Source organism: Doryrhamphus excisus, linkage group LG13, assembly GCF_037039965.1.
Source record: "Doryrhamphus excisus strain RoL-2023G ecotype Guam linkage group LG13, RoL_Dexc_Guam_v1.1, whole genome shotgun sequence".
Taxonomy (NCBI): domain Eukaryota; kingdom Metazoa; phylum Chordata; class Actinopteri; order Syngnathiformes; family Syngnathidae; genus Doryrhamphus; species Doryrhamphus excisus.
In genome coordinates this window covers 19,489,021-19,505,724 of record NC_136369.1, presented here as the reverse complement: position 1 = coordinate 19,505,724, position 16,704 = coordinate 19,489,021, and the positions used below count along the sequence as shown (strand labels likewise).

General features: G+C 38.7%; 1 protein-coding gene across 3 annotated transcripts in view; it reads left to right on the top strand.

Moving 5' to 3' along the window:
- adcy7 (adenylate cyclase 7) overlaps window positions 1–16,704 on the top strand; it is a 65,597-nt gene that overhangs the window by 19,284 nt on the left and 29,609 nt on the right. For 2 of the 3 annotated variants that reach the window (XM_078795534.1, XM_078795532.1), the window contains exons 2-5: window positions 7,245–7,855; window positions 10,854–11,051; window positions 11,128–11,292; window positions 12,066–12,215. In XM_078795534.1, the coding sequence (XP_078651660.1) occupies window positions 7,691–7,855; window positions 10,854–11,051; window positions 11,128–11,292; window positions 12,066–12,215 (678 nt within the window). In that variant the 5' untranslated portion in view covers window positions 7,245–7,690. Of the gene's footprint in view, window positions 1–3,960; window positions 4,076–7,244; window positions 7,856–10,853; window positions 11,052–11,127; window positions 11,293–12,065; window positions 12,216–16,704 lie in introns of those variants that run through there. The other variant, XM_078795533.1, reaches the window with a different exon arrangement.

Here is a 16,704-nt window from a genome sequence, read left to right as displayed (position 1 = left end):
AACACAACAAAACAAACGTTGAGGTCTCAGCGCTGCTAAAAAAGCCTTGGACTCGCAGTTGGTCAGACGCTCGGTGACGTTAGTGGGTTTTGTTGCCCTGATGCTTTCAGGGTCCAGTGACGCCAGTGGACAAGGCTGCTACACGACCCCCCCCCATTCAGCTTTGCCAAGCTTTGTCAATGCACAGCAGTTTCGCCATTCATCTTCTCTCAATTGGCTTTCCTCGCCGTTCTTCTTCTTTCAGACTGATGGGGCTGCCCCCCCCCCCCCCCGACCCCCCCCCTCCATGGTAACGATAAAGCCGCGCCAGTAAAAGCACCCGTCTTTTTTTTTTTTCCCACATCGAGTTTGGGAGGATACTTGGTACATTGTTTGGGTCTGTAGCTTTAATGCTAATGCTAACTGTGCCACATCATTCGTTCAATCATTCTGTTTTATGGTTGAATGCGGCCTATTAGTAAAGTTATTTTTAATATTATTGATTTATTTAGTTTTGTATTTTATCGCCTAAAGCAAGCATTTCAAGCATAAAAACATCTAACTAAAGCTAAACTAAAGCTAAATACAAATATGTTCAAATAAAATAAATAAATAAAATAAATAAAATAAATAAAATAAAAAAGCATTCAGAAGACACAATCAAATAATAATAATTATTTTGCATAATAATTTGTATTTATATTTTGCTTGCTTTGCTATTATTTTTTAATATAGGGGTGTTATTTCATGTCCAGAGTGCTCTAATAATGTTAAAAATGTATTTAGAAGGTTATAAATGATCAGTTCCATTCATAAAGTGTGTCACTATATTGGGTGATACTAGTGTAAAGGTGAATATAGGGGTGTTATTTCATGTCCAGAGTGCTCTAATAATGTTAAAAATCTATTTAGAAGGTTATAAATGATCAGTTCCATTCATAAAGTGTGTCACTATATTGGGTGATACTAGTGTAAAGGTGAATATAGGGGTGTTATTTCATGTCCAGAGTGCTCTAATAATGTTAAAAATCTATTTAGAAGGTTATAAATGATCTGTTCCATTCTTAATTTAATTTTATTTTATTTTACATAGTACCTTATTTTCTTAAACCCTGCATGCCCATCTATCTGTCCATCTATCCATCCATCCATCCATCCATCCTGCGACAGTTCATTAATTAATTACTCTGTTTGGTGAGACACACAAGCACCGGATTTAATCGCCACAACAACAGGCTTTTATTGCAGGTTTGAATTATCTCACAGCAACAATAATCCTCACTAAACCCTGACGTCACTTCCAAGAAGCATTCACAAGACAATCAAATAATAATAATTATTTTGCATAATAATTTTTATGTATATTTTGCTTGTTTTGCTATTATTTTTCATATTTTTGCTGTTTACTGTATTTGCTATTTGTGCTTTATTTTATTTTATTTTATTTTATTTTATTTTATTTTATTTTATTTTATTTTATTTTACATAATTACGTGTTTTCTATCCATCCATCCATCCATCCATCCATCCTGCGACAGTTCATTAATTAATTACTCTGTTCGGTGAGACACACAAGCACCAGATTTAATCGCCAGAACAACAGGTTTGAATTATCTCACAGCAACAATAATCCTCCCTAAACCTTGACGTCACTTCCTGTTTGTCCCGCCGCTCAATTCCCCCCAGGGAACACCTTTTGCAGCAACACACATGAGCATTATTTGAGTCTTATTTCTATCTTAAATATCTCATGTCCTCTTATTATGCGTATGATATTGGATTATTCCAGGTTATTATTAGATCATCATTAATATGGTGTAATAAGAGCATTTTGACTGCTCTATTGCACTCTATAATATTAGCATTTCGAAGTATACGATGGTAATTTATGGCGACATACATGTCAGTAGTAACATGCAGTAGACCTTAGAGTACATGATGGTGTAAATATCCAGGAAGTATCAGCAGTACGTCAAGTCCTCCTCCGTTCCAAAGACCAGCTGTTGCTGAGACAAGACCACGACCCCCCCCCACCCCCACCTTGTTTATGTGCTCGCCGCTTTTTACAACCCTCTCATTGTCTTCGCCGCGTTATCTGAGGCACGGCTTGGTAGAAGCGGCGAAAAGGCGGCGTTAAACTATCAACTGTAAACCGTAAAGCGTAAACTCCCAGCATGCAGTCACGAGGTGGGCTCCGTGATGACAATACGCCCACCATGGCGGTCGACGACATGCATACATAAACCCGCCATCTTGCCTCTTTGTGTTCCTTTTTATGACGCGCAGCATCGTAGTTGCTATGTGAAGGACAAACATGACGCCTCACACATGCTGCCATATTAGCAGCTGGAGGAAATGAGCTTTCTATTGACCGCGGCGCAAAGTCCACATTGTTCCTCAGGAGGTTACGGCCGGAGTTTCCCGCCTCCTAAAACGAGGCTTAATTAGCTGGAAAAATGTAGCGCTTGGATTTTTTGCTTGTAGTCTGTATAGCGTTCCATGTACTAAATTATGTTACCGTGTCCAACCTGTGGCCCACGGGTCATTTTCGGCCCACAGGTTTCATGTGTTGGCTCTTAGCATTTAGTCAAAATAAATACAATTAATTATTGAGATGTATTATTAGTTATTAGTATTTGTTGCCTAAAAAAGTTAGTTTTCTACTCGGTGTCAGGAGCTTTACTGTAATGTTTGAGACACACAAGCACCAGACTTGATTAGCGGAATAACTGGCAGATTTGAATAATACAAAAACTCAACTCTGAACCCCCACCCCATGTCACTTGATAGGCACCCGCCTACTTGTTTTCTACTAGGTGTCAGGAACTGTACTGTATGTGATGTTTGAGACACACAAGCACCAGACTTGATTACCGGAATAACTGGCAGGTTTGAATAATACAAAAACTCAACTCTGAACCCCCCCATGTCACTTGATAGGCACCCGCCTACTTGTTTTCTACTAGGTGTCAGGAACTTTACTGTAATATTTGAGACACACAAGCACCAGACTTGATTACCAGAGCAACTGGCAGGTTTGAATAATACGAAAACTCAACTCTAACCCCCCCCCCCCCCCCGTGTCTGTTGATAGGCGCCCGCCTACTTGTTTTCTACTAGATGTCAGGAACTGTACTGTAATGTTTGAGACACACAAGCACCAGACTTGATTACCGTAGCAACTGGCAGGTTTGAATAATACAAAAACTCAACTCTGAACCCCCCCATGTCACTTGATAGGTGCCCGCCTACATATGTTCAAAGTTAGTTTTCTACTACGTGTCAGGAACTGTACTGTAATATTTGAGACACACAAGCACCAGACTTGATTACGGGAATAACTGGCAGGTTTGAATAATACAAAAACTCAACTCTGAACCCCCCCCCCCCCCCCCCACCATGTCACTTGATAGGCGCCTGTCTACTTGTTTTCTACTAGGTGTCAGGAACTGTACTGTTTGAGACACACAAGCACCAGACTTGATTACCGTAGCAACTGGCAGGTTTGAATAAAACGAAAACTCAACTCTGAACCCCCCCATGTCACATGATAGGCGCCTGCCTACTTTTTTTTGTACTAGGTGTCAGGAACTGTACTGTATGTAATATTTGAGACACACAAGCACCAGACTTGATTACCGGAATAACTGGCAGGTTTGAATAATAGGAAAACTCAACTCTGAACCCCCCCATGTCACATGATAGGCGCACGCCTACATACATTCACTATAAACCGCCTCACTCATTATTAGTTCCTTTTGTGTAATTCCTTCCGCTAGGGGGCGCCCTAGCGGGAACGTTGTCGCAAATCGGCAGCCGAAGAATAAACACACAACATGGCGGACACGAGCGAAATCCAGAAGTTGAAAGCCTGCAAGTCAAAATTGTGGGTAAATTTCTGGTGTTCAGTACTGATGATGGAACAAAGCCGGGGAAGTACTTTGCGATGCGCAAGAACTGTTTCACAAAAGTTAAGTACACTGGGAACACAAGACCACTTGCAGGGCCAACACCTAGCTGTTAGCATGTCTCCTGGGCCTGGCCAGACCAGCGTGGGGGTTTACTTCAAGCAAAAACCCCTGTTCAACTCCCCCAGGTCAAAGTTGATCAATGCCGGTATTTGTTTTTAAGGATCTGCGGCCATAACGCGTCGTCGAGAGGGATTGGTTTCGCTTTATGATGCGCACTTTTGTTTACAGAAATCCTGTACTAAAATACTCTTGCAAAGAGTAACAAAGATTATTTTAAAGTGATAGGGCCAAATAAATAGTGGTATCGTAGATTGATTACCCGACCGATATATCGCTGTATCACCAGATCATCGTTATCATGGGCTTTGTATCGTATCATATTGCAAGGTACCCACTCCTAATGTCCATATGTGTCACTATATCGGGTGATTCTATTGTAAAGGTGAATATAGGGGTGTTATTTCATGTCCAGAGGGCTCTAATAATGTTAAAAATGTATTGAGAAGGTTATGAATGATCAATTCCATTCTAAAGTGTGTCACTATATTGGGCGATACTAGTGAAGGTGAATATAGGGGTGTTATATCATGTCCAGAGGGCTCTAATAATGTTAAAAATGTATTTAGAAGGTTATAAATGATCAGTTCCATTCATAAAGTGTGTCACTATATTGGGCGATACTCGTGTAAAGGTGAATATAGGGGTGTTATTTCATGTCCAGAAGGCTCTAATAATGTTAAAAATGTATTTAGAAGGTTGTAAATTATCAGTTCCATTCATAAAGTGTGTCACAATATTGGGTGATACTATTGTCAAGGTGAATATAGGGGTGTTATTTCATGTCCAGAGGGCTCTAATAATGTTAAAAATGTATTGAGAAGGTTATAAATGATCAATTCCATTCTAAAGTGTGTCACTATATTGGGTGATACTAGTGTAAAGGTGAATATAGGGGTGTTATTTCATGTCCAGAGCACTCTAATAATGTTAAAAATTTATTTAGAAGGTTATAAATGATCAGTTCCATTCATAAAGTGTGTCACTATATTGGGTGATACTAGTGTAAAGGTGAATATAGGGGTGTTATTTCATGTCCAGAGGGCTCTAATAATGTTAAAAATGTATTCAGGCTTTTATTTTGTAGGATACACTTGCAATACATTATTGTTAGACACTCTGATTCTGCCCCGGTTGACCCAGCGAAGGTCTTCCACGGATGACGTGGTAATAAACTGCCAGGAGAGGGGTGGGAGGGGTTTTGTTATTAATAAGGCTGCATACTGCATTCTGGCCACTCGCTGACCCGCTGACCTCGCTCTACATCACAGCGTCGCTGCTAATCAAAACCCGGGCTTGAACTGCTTCACTCCAATTGTGTTTTCTTAATGACTTGAATATTCTAATTGTGTTTATGGCGGACCCGTGGACCCCTGCTTTCTGCTCATGCCGGGCCTCTGCATTGGCATGGAGGGTTGAATATGACAAGAGGATTGCATGCTCTGTTGCAAGCACTCGCATGCTGTTCTACATGCGGCTCACAACGGCGGCATCAAACACACTTAGCAACTTAAATCAGCAGAACAAGCGACTTTTGTCTCGTCTTCTGGCGAGATATTTGTGGTTTCCTACATTCAAGCATGTCCAGGGCTGCATGAGTGCCACTGGCCGTGAATGGAGCTGTGGTTCATTGGCTTTTGTCTTGTCTTTTGGCGAGATATTTGTGTTTTCCTACAGTCAAGCTTGTCTAGGGCTGCATGAGTGCCGCTGGCACTGAAGAGAGCTGCGGTTCATTGAGGGCAAACCCAAAACTAGCGACTTTTGTCTTGTCTTTTGGCGAGATATTGGTGTTTTCCTACAGTCAAGCATGTCTAGGGCTGCATGAGTGCCGCTGGCACTGAAGAGAGCTGTGGTTCATTGAGGGCAAACAGAAAACTAGCAACTTTTGTCCAGTCTTTTGGCGAGATATTTGTGTTTTCCTACAGTCAAGCGTGTCCAGGGCTGCATAAGTGCCACTGGCACTAAAGAGAGCTGCGGTTCATTGACTTTTGTCTTGTCTTTTGGTGAGATATTTGTGTTTTCCTACAGTCAAGCGTGTCTCGGGCTGCATGAGTGCCGCTGGCACCGAAGAGAGCTGCGGTTCATTGACTTTTGTCTTGTCTTTTGGCGAGATATTTGTGTTTTCCTACAGTCAAGCGTGTCTCGGGCTGCATGAGTGCCGCTGGCACCGAAGAGAGCTGCGGTTCATTGACTTTTGTCTTGTCTTTTGGCGAGATATTTGTGTTTTTCCTACAGTCAAGCGTGTCTCGGGCTGCATGAGTGCTGCTGGCAAATGGGGGTGCTGTGGTTCATTGAGGGCAAACACAAAACTAGCGTTTTTTGTCTTGTCTTTTGGCGAGATGTTTGTTTTCCTACAGCCAAGCGTGTCTCGGGCTGCATGAGTGCCGCTGGCACTGAAGAGAGCTGCGGTTCATTGACTTTTGTCTTGTCTTTTGGCGAGATATTTGTGTTTTCCTACAGTCAGGCGTGTCTAGGGCTGCATGAGTGCCACTGGCACTATAGAGAGCTGCGGTTCATTGACTTTTGTCCTGTCTTTTGGTGAGATATTTGTGTTTTTCCTACAGTCAAGCGTGTCTCGGGCTGCATGAGTGCTGCTGGAAAATGGGGAAGCTGTGGTTCATTGAGGGCAAACACAAAACTAGCGACTTTTGTCTTGTCTTTTGGCGAGATATTTGTGTTTTCCAAGCGGGTCTAGGGCTGCAAGAGTGCCGCTGGCACTAAAGAGAGCTGCGGTTCATTGACTTTTGTTTTGTCTTTTGGTGAGATATTTGTGTTTTCCTACAACCAAGCGTGTCTCAGGCTGCATGAGTGCTGCTGGCAAATGGGGGCGCTGTGGTTCATTGAGGGCAAACACAAAACTAGCGACTTTTGGCGAGATATTTGTGTTTTCCAAGTGGGTCTAGGGCTGCATGAGTGCCGCTGGCACTAAAGAGAGCTGCGGTTCATTGACTTTTGTCTTGTCTTTTGACGAAATATTTGTGTTTTCCGACAGTCAAGCGTGTCTCGGGCTGCATGAGTGCCGCTGGCAAATGGGGGAGCTGTGGTGTCACTGTGACATATACCTACCGTCGGCAAACCAGTTTTCTAAAATGATAACTACTCCAAACACCTCCAGCATGATGAAGACGTTTTGCACAAGAAAGGTCCTAATTAAAAAGAAGGTCCTAATTAAAAGCGGCCATTTTGTAGGAGTTGAAGAAGTAACAAAGTACTTATTTAGCGTTCTCTTCCATCCAGGTCGCAGCGTGACACCACCATCCTCACCCTCACAACGTCTGAATCCGGCCAAGAGCACCGATGACCTTTTCTTTCCTTCTCCTCCCCTTTCTGGAGACGCCCTCCCTCAGTCCCGCCTCCGCGTCTTTGACCCTTCTCGCCTTCCTTATTGCTGAAAGGCGCTAAAGAGAGCACAGTAGCTGGCAGAGGATGAAGCCGGTCTGCCTGCCAGAACCAGACAGAGGCCAGACCATACAAAAGGACTGCTGAAGTGGACAGAAAAAGGGAGGACCGGAACGTTCCAAGATGCCACAGCGAGGAAAACACCGGCGCTTGACTTGAGCGCCATGAGCTAGGACAGCGTGGACAAACTTTTTTTTTTTTTGGGGGGGGGGGGAATCTTTTCACACTGCCTCATCTGGCCTTGGCGGAGGCTCCCTGCGATGCCTGAGTGAAAAGCGTGAGCCATGCCGGCCAAGGGGAAATACTTGTTGAACGACCAGGAGCTGAAGAATGAGGCTTTGTACCGCAAGTTCTCCTGCATCAGCCAATACCAGCCGCTGGTGCTGCTGCTGGGCCTCTCCATGCTGTCCTGTGGGGTTCTCCTCATTCTCTTCTTCGCTCTGCGGCTGGTGAGTCTCCACACTGCTTTTTTTGTCTGTTCTGCACGCTTGGGATGATGATGTGTGGGGTTTTTTTGTCAATGTGCCACAGAGCAAGGCACCTACAGCTAATCGAACATATACTATAATAACATAACACTGTCATAACACTGTCATAACACTGTCATAACACTGTCATAACACTGTCATAACACTGTCATAACACTGTCATAACACTGTCATAACACTGTAAATAACATTTAAATCAGGCAATTGGAATATAACCCATATACAATCAACCAGGTATTTATGTTTTATAAGAAAAAAAATAAACATTAAATGTAAAAAAAAAAACATTCCAATGAAATTATTTAACATATATTTTATGTTAAATACCCAGGTATTTATGTTTTATAAGAAAAAAATAAACAGTAAATGTAAAAAAAAATCCAATGAAATTATTTAACATAAAATATATGTTACATATTTATAATATCGATTTTTTTATTAAATAAATGATTATTTATTTTTTATTAAATCAAGCAATTGGAATATTACCCATAAAAAAATCACCCAGATATTTGTTTTATAAGAAAAAATAAACAGTAAATGTAAAAAAAAACATTCCAATGAAATTATTTAACATATATTTTATGTTAAATAATTTCATTGGAATGTTTGAACTGAAATGAAATTATTTATCATATATATTTTATGTTAAATACCCAGGTATTTATGTTTTATAAGAAAACAATAAACAGTAAATGTAAAAAAAAAACATTCCAATGAAGTTATTTAACATAAAATATATATGTTAAATAATTATTTAATTAATAATTACAATGATTTTTTAATGAAATTATTTAACATAAAATATATATGATAAATAATTTCATTGGAATGTTTTTACATTTACTTTTTACATTTATAATATTGAAAACAAATTTTTTATATTTATTTTTTCTTAAATAAATGATTATTTATTTTTTTATTAAATCAAGCAATTGGAATATAACCCATTAAAAAAATCACCCAGGTATTTGTGTTTTATAAGAAAAAAAATAAATAGTAATTGTAAAAAAAAACATTCCAATGAAATTATTTAACATAAAATATATGTTATTTATTAAAGTTAAAATATATTTAACTTTAATAAAAAGTTAAATAATCATTTATTTAATAAAAAATCCATATAAAAAATTTATTTTCAATATTATAAATATTTTTAATAAGATTTTCTTCAACTATATCAACCATATTGATATCAATAGTGAAAAATATTAACATGCTACTTTTTATTCCCAGTTAACCCACACATTTTTACAGAATAAAAATGAAATGATTTAATCATCAGTTATTTAATAATGAAATAAAGTCACCTTAAAAGGGGGCTTCATGCTCTAAGACCCTCCAGTGTGGCCGAATGACAACAATTCTGCAAAGACGAGTGGGCCAAAATTCCTCCAGCGTTGGAAGAGACTCATTGCAATTTATGGCTAATACTTGATTGCAGTTGTTGCTGCTAAGGCTGGCCCACCAACCAGGGTGTAGTTTAGCACCACGTCCATCCACAGCATGCGAGGGTATTTTCTATTAGTGTCCCATACCGTCATTCCTGACCTGGCCTTCCCTCATCCCGATACAGATTCCGAACGTTTTTGCTTCTTGGTACTGGTCAGCATCCAGTATATCAGTATATTGTCGCCATTCATGTAGCATCAGCTCCCATTCATATTCATACAGGAGAATTGTTCTTTTTTTCTCCTTTCCTGCCTGTCTTGTCAAATCGCTCAGCTCGACAAAGTGCTGGAGTCTGGATGTGTCGTTTTTTTTAAAGGCTGCCATGGTAACCAGAGAGCTCCACATACAATGCAGTGATGGCCTTCCCCAGGCAAAGACCTATAAACACTGACTTGACGCTTTCTTTTCACTCGTTATTTTGAAGCCCTTGCCCCCCCCCACCCCCCCACCCCCGACACAAAGACACATATTTTTGAATTTTTTTTCACGACTAGCCATTTTTATGACGTAAAATCAGTAGAACTGCAAAATGCAAGTATTGGAAGTCCTTAAACGATATATACATGCATACATATACCATACATGCTTGTTGTTTCAGCGGCTATTACAACATTGGTTGTGTTTTTTGTCAATAAGAGCTACCTTTCTTTCCTCATGCACTCAAAATCATTATTAAAGCCATTAAAATGTTTTTTATTTATTTATTTTATGTGTATGTATATAGATTTATCATGCACATTTTAAATTACTTTTTTTTGTTATTTGGATTTTATTATGATTTCTTTATTTTTTATACGTATGTCTATAAAATTACTACAATATAGATTTATAATGCACATATGAAAGTATTTTCTTTCTTCTTTATTTTTGTACAGTTGTTTATTTGAACATTTTCATAACTGATTTTTTGGTAAATTAATTATCAAAGAAAGTAAATGAGTGAAGTAAAAAAAAATCCTCCCAAATATTATATTTTATATAATTTTTAAATTTTTAAATTTTTAAATTTTTAAATTTTTTATAATTGTTTTTATTAATGAATAAATGTTTTTATTGATTATATATAAAATTATTATTACTTCATAATTTTTTATAATTACATTTTTATAATTCATACTTATACAATTATTTTAATATATCATTAAAATGTATAATTATAATTATTAATTGTTGTTAATAATTATAACGCTAAATAAATAAATTTTATTATCATATTTAATACAATATTTATTTAAATTGTAGCATTTTCCGAAAAAAAATTATAGTAAAAATTGATAAGGTGAATTTAATGTTCAAGTTCTTTGATTGGATTCCATGATGCACCACAAGAAAGTCAATATTTGTAACATTTTTTTCTGTATTCTTGAATCGCATTCATCACTTCCTGTTTCTGTACCAAAGATTTTATGCTATGTACTATGTTTATGTACTGCATCGTAAACAAATGCGGGATATTTGGAGTAATAAAAATATGTACTTTATTTCCTTTTACCACGGTATGTATCAGAGTGCGGAAGAGCACTGCGCCTTTGTGAGCGTGGTGAGCGGCAGCTTATGCGTGTTCCTCGCCGTCTTCGTGCTGGTGTGCACCGAGATGCTCTCCCAGCGATGGAGACGTCTGCTGGGTCTGCTGGTGTGGGCCACACACCTCACCATGGGCTACACCTTCATCTTCAGCGGGCCCGTCATTTTACCGTGGGACCAGGTAGGCCGCCTAACGCCGCCCCTCAGGGTTCATTTCTTATGTAAATGAACCGTTTCTAATTTCTTCGTATTTCCAGGTGCCTTTCTTCCTCTTCATCATCTTCACGGTGTACACCATGCTGCCGTTCCCGTGGTGGTACGCTGTGGTGTTGAGCGCCATCTCCTCGCTGTCCCACATTGTGGTCCTCACGCTGCATCTCACCGTTTACAGCAGCGCACCGACTCCATATCTTGCTAACCAGGTGACATCCCAGAAAAAATATTATAATTTGAATGAACATTCACCAAACACGTACATTATTTCATCTTATCTTCATAAAACACAATACGATAGGAATGAAGCTTTAGAGTAGTCAGTGTACGGCTTGCCATGCAGTCCACTTTCCCAAGAATCCCATTGCTTCATAATGTCACATGTCAGAATTCAGATTGAGAGTTCCTGTCACTGAACCGCAGCTCTCCAGTTAATGGCAGCACTCGATATCATCTCCATTGTGACCCTTAAGCCATCATTGACATTTAACTGATGAAGTTTGTCACTGTTGTTGTTATGGGAATTGTTGTTGTTCTCTCTCTCTCTCGACCCCCCCATCCAACCCCTCACCCCAGTTTCTATTCTTCTTCTTCCTTTTTTTAATTTAATTTAATTTAATTTAATTTAATTTTTATTTTATTTTATTTTATTTTATTTTATTTTATTTTATTTTATTTTATTTTATTTTATTTTATTTTATTTTATTACAAAAAACTTAAATTATATTAGGAAAGCAGGAAGTGAACAAATGCAACAGTTACTGATTGTAAAAGTACCAGATGGAGGGGTAGGATTTAATAAGCTTTGCTTCTTCCTACTCCTTTTGGACATGTGGAACTGGGAACTGATTATGGGATGCACTCAATTGGAATCTGATGCACGTTCAAATGAAATTAAACCATTACCATTACATTTGTTCACTTCCTGCTTTCCTAATATGGTTTAACACTAACACGTCTCCAATGTGTCTTGTTTTGGTAGCTGCTGTCCAACGCGGTGGTCTTTCTGTGCGGTAGCGTAGTGGGAGCCTTCCATAAGGTCCTCATGGAGAAAACCCTCAGACAGACCTTCCAGGACACGCTAAGATGTCTTAGCATGCGCATGAAGCTGGAAATCGAGAAGAGACAACAGGTGAGCGTCATTTCAACATTAGTGTCAATTTGTACGTCACGACAGCTCATGGGGGCCATTTTGTGTCAATCTTTATTTTTTTTTTAACTACGCTATTTTGGCTGTGTTGTTCTAATTTTGATTCCAATTTTAGCATAAAGGAATACAATCCTTTATGATTATATTTCTTATTTTTATTAGTCCACCAGATGGCAGTATGTTTTCCCATTTAAAGCATGCAGAAAAATGTTCTTCAAAGGCATCTTAGAGGGGTACCCTTAGAGGGTCGTGGGGGTGCTGGAGCCTATCCCAGCTGTCTTGGGGCGAGAAAGGCGGGGTACACCCTGGACTGGTGGCCAGCCAATCACAGGGCACATATAGACAAACAACCATTCACACTCACATTCATACCTATGGACAATTTGGAGTGGCTAATTAACCTAGCATGTTTTTGGAATGTGGGAGGAAACCGGAGTACCCGGAGAAAACCCACGCATGCACAGGGAGAACATGCAAACTCCACACAGAGATCGCCGAGGGTCGAATCGAACTCGGGTCTCCTAGCTGTGAGGTCTGCGCGCTAACCACTCGACCGCTGTGCTACCCTTTTTTGTTATTATTATTATTATTATTCATTAATTCATTCGTTTTCTACCGCTTATCCTCACGAGGTTTGTGGGGGTGCTGGAGTCTATCCCAGCTGTCTTTGGACGAGAGAGGCGAGGTACACCCTGGACTGGTCGCTAACCAATCACAGGGCACATATAGACAAACAACCATTCACACTCACATTCATACCTATGGACAATTTGGAGTCGCTAATTAACCTAGCATGTTTTTTTTTTAATGTTGGAAGAAACCGGAGTACCCGGAGAAAACCCACGCATGCACGGGGAGAACATGCAAACTCCACATAGAGGGTGGAATCGAACTCGTGTCTCCTAGCTGCGAGACCTGTGTGCTAACCACTCCAGCACAATGCAATCTAATTAAGTAAAAAACAAAGTTATGTAAACACACCGGGCTTTAAATGGTTAATAGATTGACTCACAAACAAAATAGAAATATGAATATATAATATTTCAACAGCAGTTTTTGGGAAGTGGTTATTTTTGTTGTGAGTATGTTTATCATTTCAAGCGCTTTGCAGGAAAAAAAGGGTGAAATGATTAAATCACATCTGACATGTGATCATCAACCAGATTTTAGCAGCTTCACCGTGTTTGGTCTTGACTCCTTGAGGGTGAAGTTTGACACGGTCAAAGTGTAAACCTTGCGATGCACCACAGAAATGGACCCTGGTCCTGTTTCTGCTTTTAAGTTAACTTCAGCTAAAATGTTAGCGCTACGCGGAACAAAGGCATGAACCGGTGTTAAAATAACAACAAATATGGAAAACAAAATGCATTGATAGTGTCAATAACTCTTTAAAAGTATATTTTAGAAGCATTTGGTGAAATCGCAGCTGGTAAAAAAAATAACTGAATATAAAAATGTACTGCCGTTTTGTTTTGAAATGTTTGAGTTATGTCACGTTATCTGTTAGGAGAGCCGCCCAATCAAATTCTAGTATTATGCAAATGTTCTTTACTGTGTAGCCTTTGGTCCCATAATAAAAATGCCAGCTCACCGCGACAGTCGGTCACGAGTCACAAGTCACAAGTCGGCCTTTATTTTTGACTGCTTCGTGTTTTCATTCATCCTGACGATCGAATACGTGACAGCAGATAAATGAAGTAAAGCGTTTTTTTTTTACGGTGAGTTATTCGTTTCATCCTGAAAGCTTTCGTCTTAGGCCTGACTCTCTCGCTGACTGACGTCCATCATGGATGCTTTTTTTTTTCCACCGTCGCCACACAAATCCTGCATCCTGCAATTTTCCTTCCCGTGCATTTGTGCGTTTTTTTTTTTGCTTCACATTTCATTCCTTTGAGCGCCAACTACTACGACGAGCGTGGGATTTAATCATGCTGTGTTTGCTGACAGGTGTGTGTGTGTGTGTGTGTGTGTGTGTGTGTGTCGCCTAGCAAGAAGGACAAATGCCTTGTGTGTTTAATTTGGAAGTGAAGAAGGAGAGTCTGTGTACAGACGGAGGCACACAACGGATAAAATATGAGCATGGAAGGATTTAAGGCTCAATGTCCTGCAAATGGGACACATTTGTATGTGTCTCGGCAGGGTAATTATGTCCGTCGTCCTTTTTAAAAACGACCGAAAAAAACGAAAAAAGGCAAAGTTGTGGTGTCACGGACAAAGGCAAAGGCTATTGGCAGTGTAGTAGTTCACATAGTAAATTGTTAAATAAATCAGTGGTATAGATACTATGTAAGTGAAGGCCATTTTAATTTTATTTTATTGATTTATTATTATTAAAATTATTATTATTATATTATTTAATTTATTTAATTTAATAAAATTTTTATCATAAAAAAGGTAACTATAAATGAAAATTTTTCAAGTACTTTTTTTTTCAAGTCTATTTTTACCTTTTGCCGCCATGTGTCTGTTTGTGTTCAAAAATTCTAAATGGATTTGGCTGAAATTTGCAGGAATTTTCAGGGATGGCGTATGCAAGAACTGATTAAAGTTTAGGGGTGATCCGGGTCTCCGTCTGGATGCAGGAATGTTTTCAAGGATTTTTTAACATTGCGAGACTTTTTCGCCATTTGTGTATATACCGTTTTTTCTGGACTATAAGTCGCTCCGGAGTAAAACCAGTGCTCCGGTTTTGATTTTTTTAAAGGGTTTTTAATAGACAGCAATGGACTCTTGTTATATAGAGGATCTTTGACTAGGTTTTTTTTTTTTCATTTTATCCTTAAAAACAACAGCAGGCTACTGTCATTTAGAGGATCTTTGACTAGCAGTTTTTGCTGTAGGTTTCTAAACATAGACCGGTTTTGAAAGGGTTTTTAATAGACCCTTAAAACAGCAATGGACTCTTGTTATATAGAGGATCTTTGACTAGCAGTTTTTGCAGTAGGTTTCTAAAAATAGACCGGTTTTGAAAGGGTTTTTAATAGACCCTTAAAACAGCAATGGACTCTTGTTATATAGATGATCTTTGACTAGGGTTTTTTTTTTCATTTTATCCTTAAAAACGACAGCAGGCTACTGTCATTTAGAGGATCTTTGACTAGCAGTTTTTGCAGGAGGTCTCTAAAAATAGACCGGTTTTGAAAGGGTTTTTAATAGACCCTTAAAACAGCAATGGACTCTTGTTATATAGAGGATCTTTGACTAGCAGTTTTTGCAGTAGGTTTTTAAACAGACCGGTTTTGAAAGGGTTTTTAATAGACCCTTAAAACAGCAATGGACTCTTGTTATATAGAGGATCTTTGACTAGGTTTTTTTTCAGTTTATCCTTAAAAACGACAGCAGGCTCGTGTCATTTGGAGGATCTTTGACTAGCAGTTTTTGCAGGAGGTTTCTAAACATAGACCGGTTTTGAAAGGGTTTTTAATAGACCCTTAAAACAGCAAAGGACTCTTGTTATATAGATGATCTTTGACTAGGTTTTTTTACAGTTTATCCTTAAAAACGACAGCAGGCTTGTGTCATTTGGAGGATCTTTGACTAGCAGTTTTTGCAGGAGGTTTCTAAAAATAGACCGGTTTTGATTTTTTAAAGGGTTTTTAATAGACCCTTAAAACAGTAATGGACTCTTGTTACATAGAGGATCTTTGTCTAGCAGTTTTTGCAGTAGGTTTCTAAACATAGACCGGTTTTGAAAGGGTTTTTAATAGACCCTTAAAACAGCAATGGACTCTTCTTATATAGATGATCTTTGACTAGGTTTTTTTTCAGTTTATCCTTAAAAACGACAGCAGGCTCGTGTCATTTGGAGGATCTTTGACTAGCAGTTTTTGCAGGAGGTTTCTAAAAATAGACCGGTTTTGATTTTTTTTTAAAGGGTTTTTAATAGACCCTTAAAACAGCAATGGACTCTTGTTATATAGAGGATCTTTGACTAGCAGTTTTTGCAGTAGGTTTTTAAACATAGACCGGTTTTGAAAGGGTTTTTAATAGACCCTTAAAACAGCAATGGACTCTTCTTATATAGATGATCTTTGACTAGGTTTTTTTTCAGTTTATCCTTAAAAACGACAGCAGGCTTGTGTCATTTGGAGGATCTTTGACTAGCAGTTTTTACAGGAGGTTTCTAAAAATAGACCGGTTTTGATTTTTTAAAGGGTTTTTAATAGACCCTTAAAACAGTCATGGACTCTTGTTATATAGAGGATCTTTGACTAGCAGTTTTTGCAGTAGGTTTCTGTGGCATCAAGTGGCATTTTTTGCGGGTAATTTATTTGAACTACTTGACCAAAACAGACATGAGGTCCTCTTGGAAGGCAAGTTCTACCAATAAAAGAATAGAGAACAGGCTGAATAGGTGTAAGATATGCTAACACAATGCTTATTCAGCTACACAAAAAATAAACATGAACACAAAAGGTGTCCAGTGTTTATGGAACATAAACACTTTTTTCATTTATAAGTTGCTCTGGAG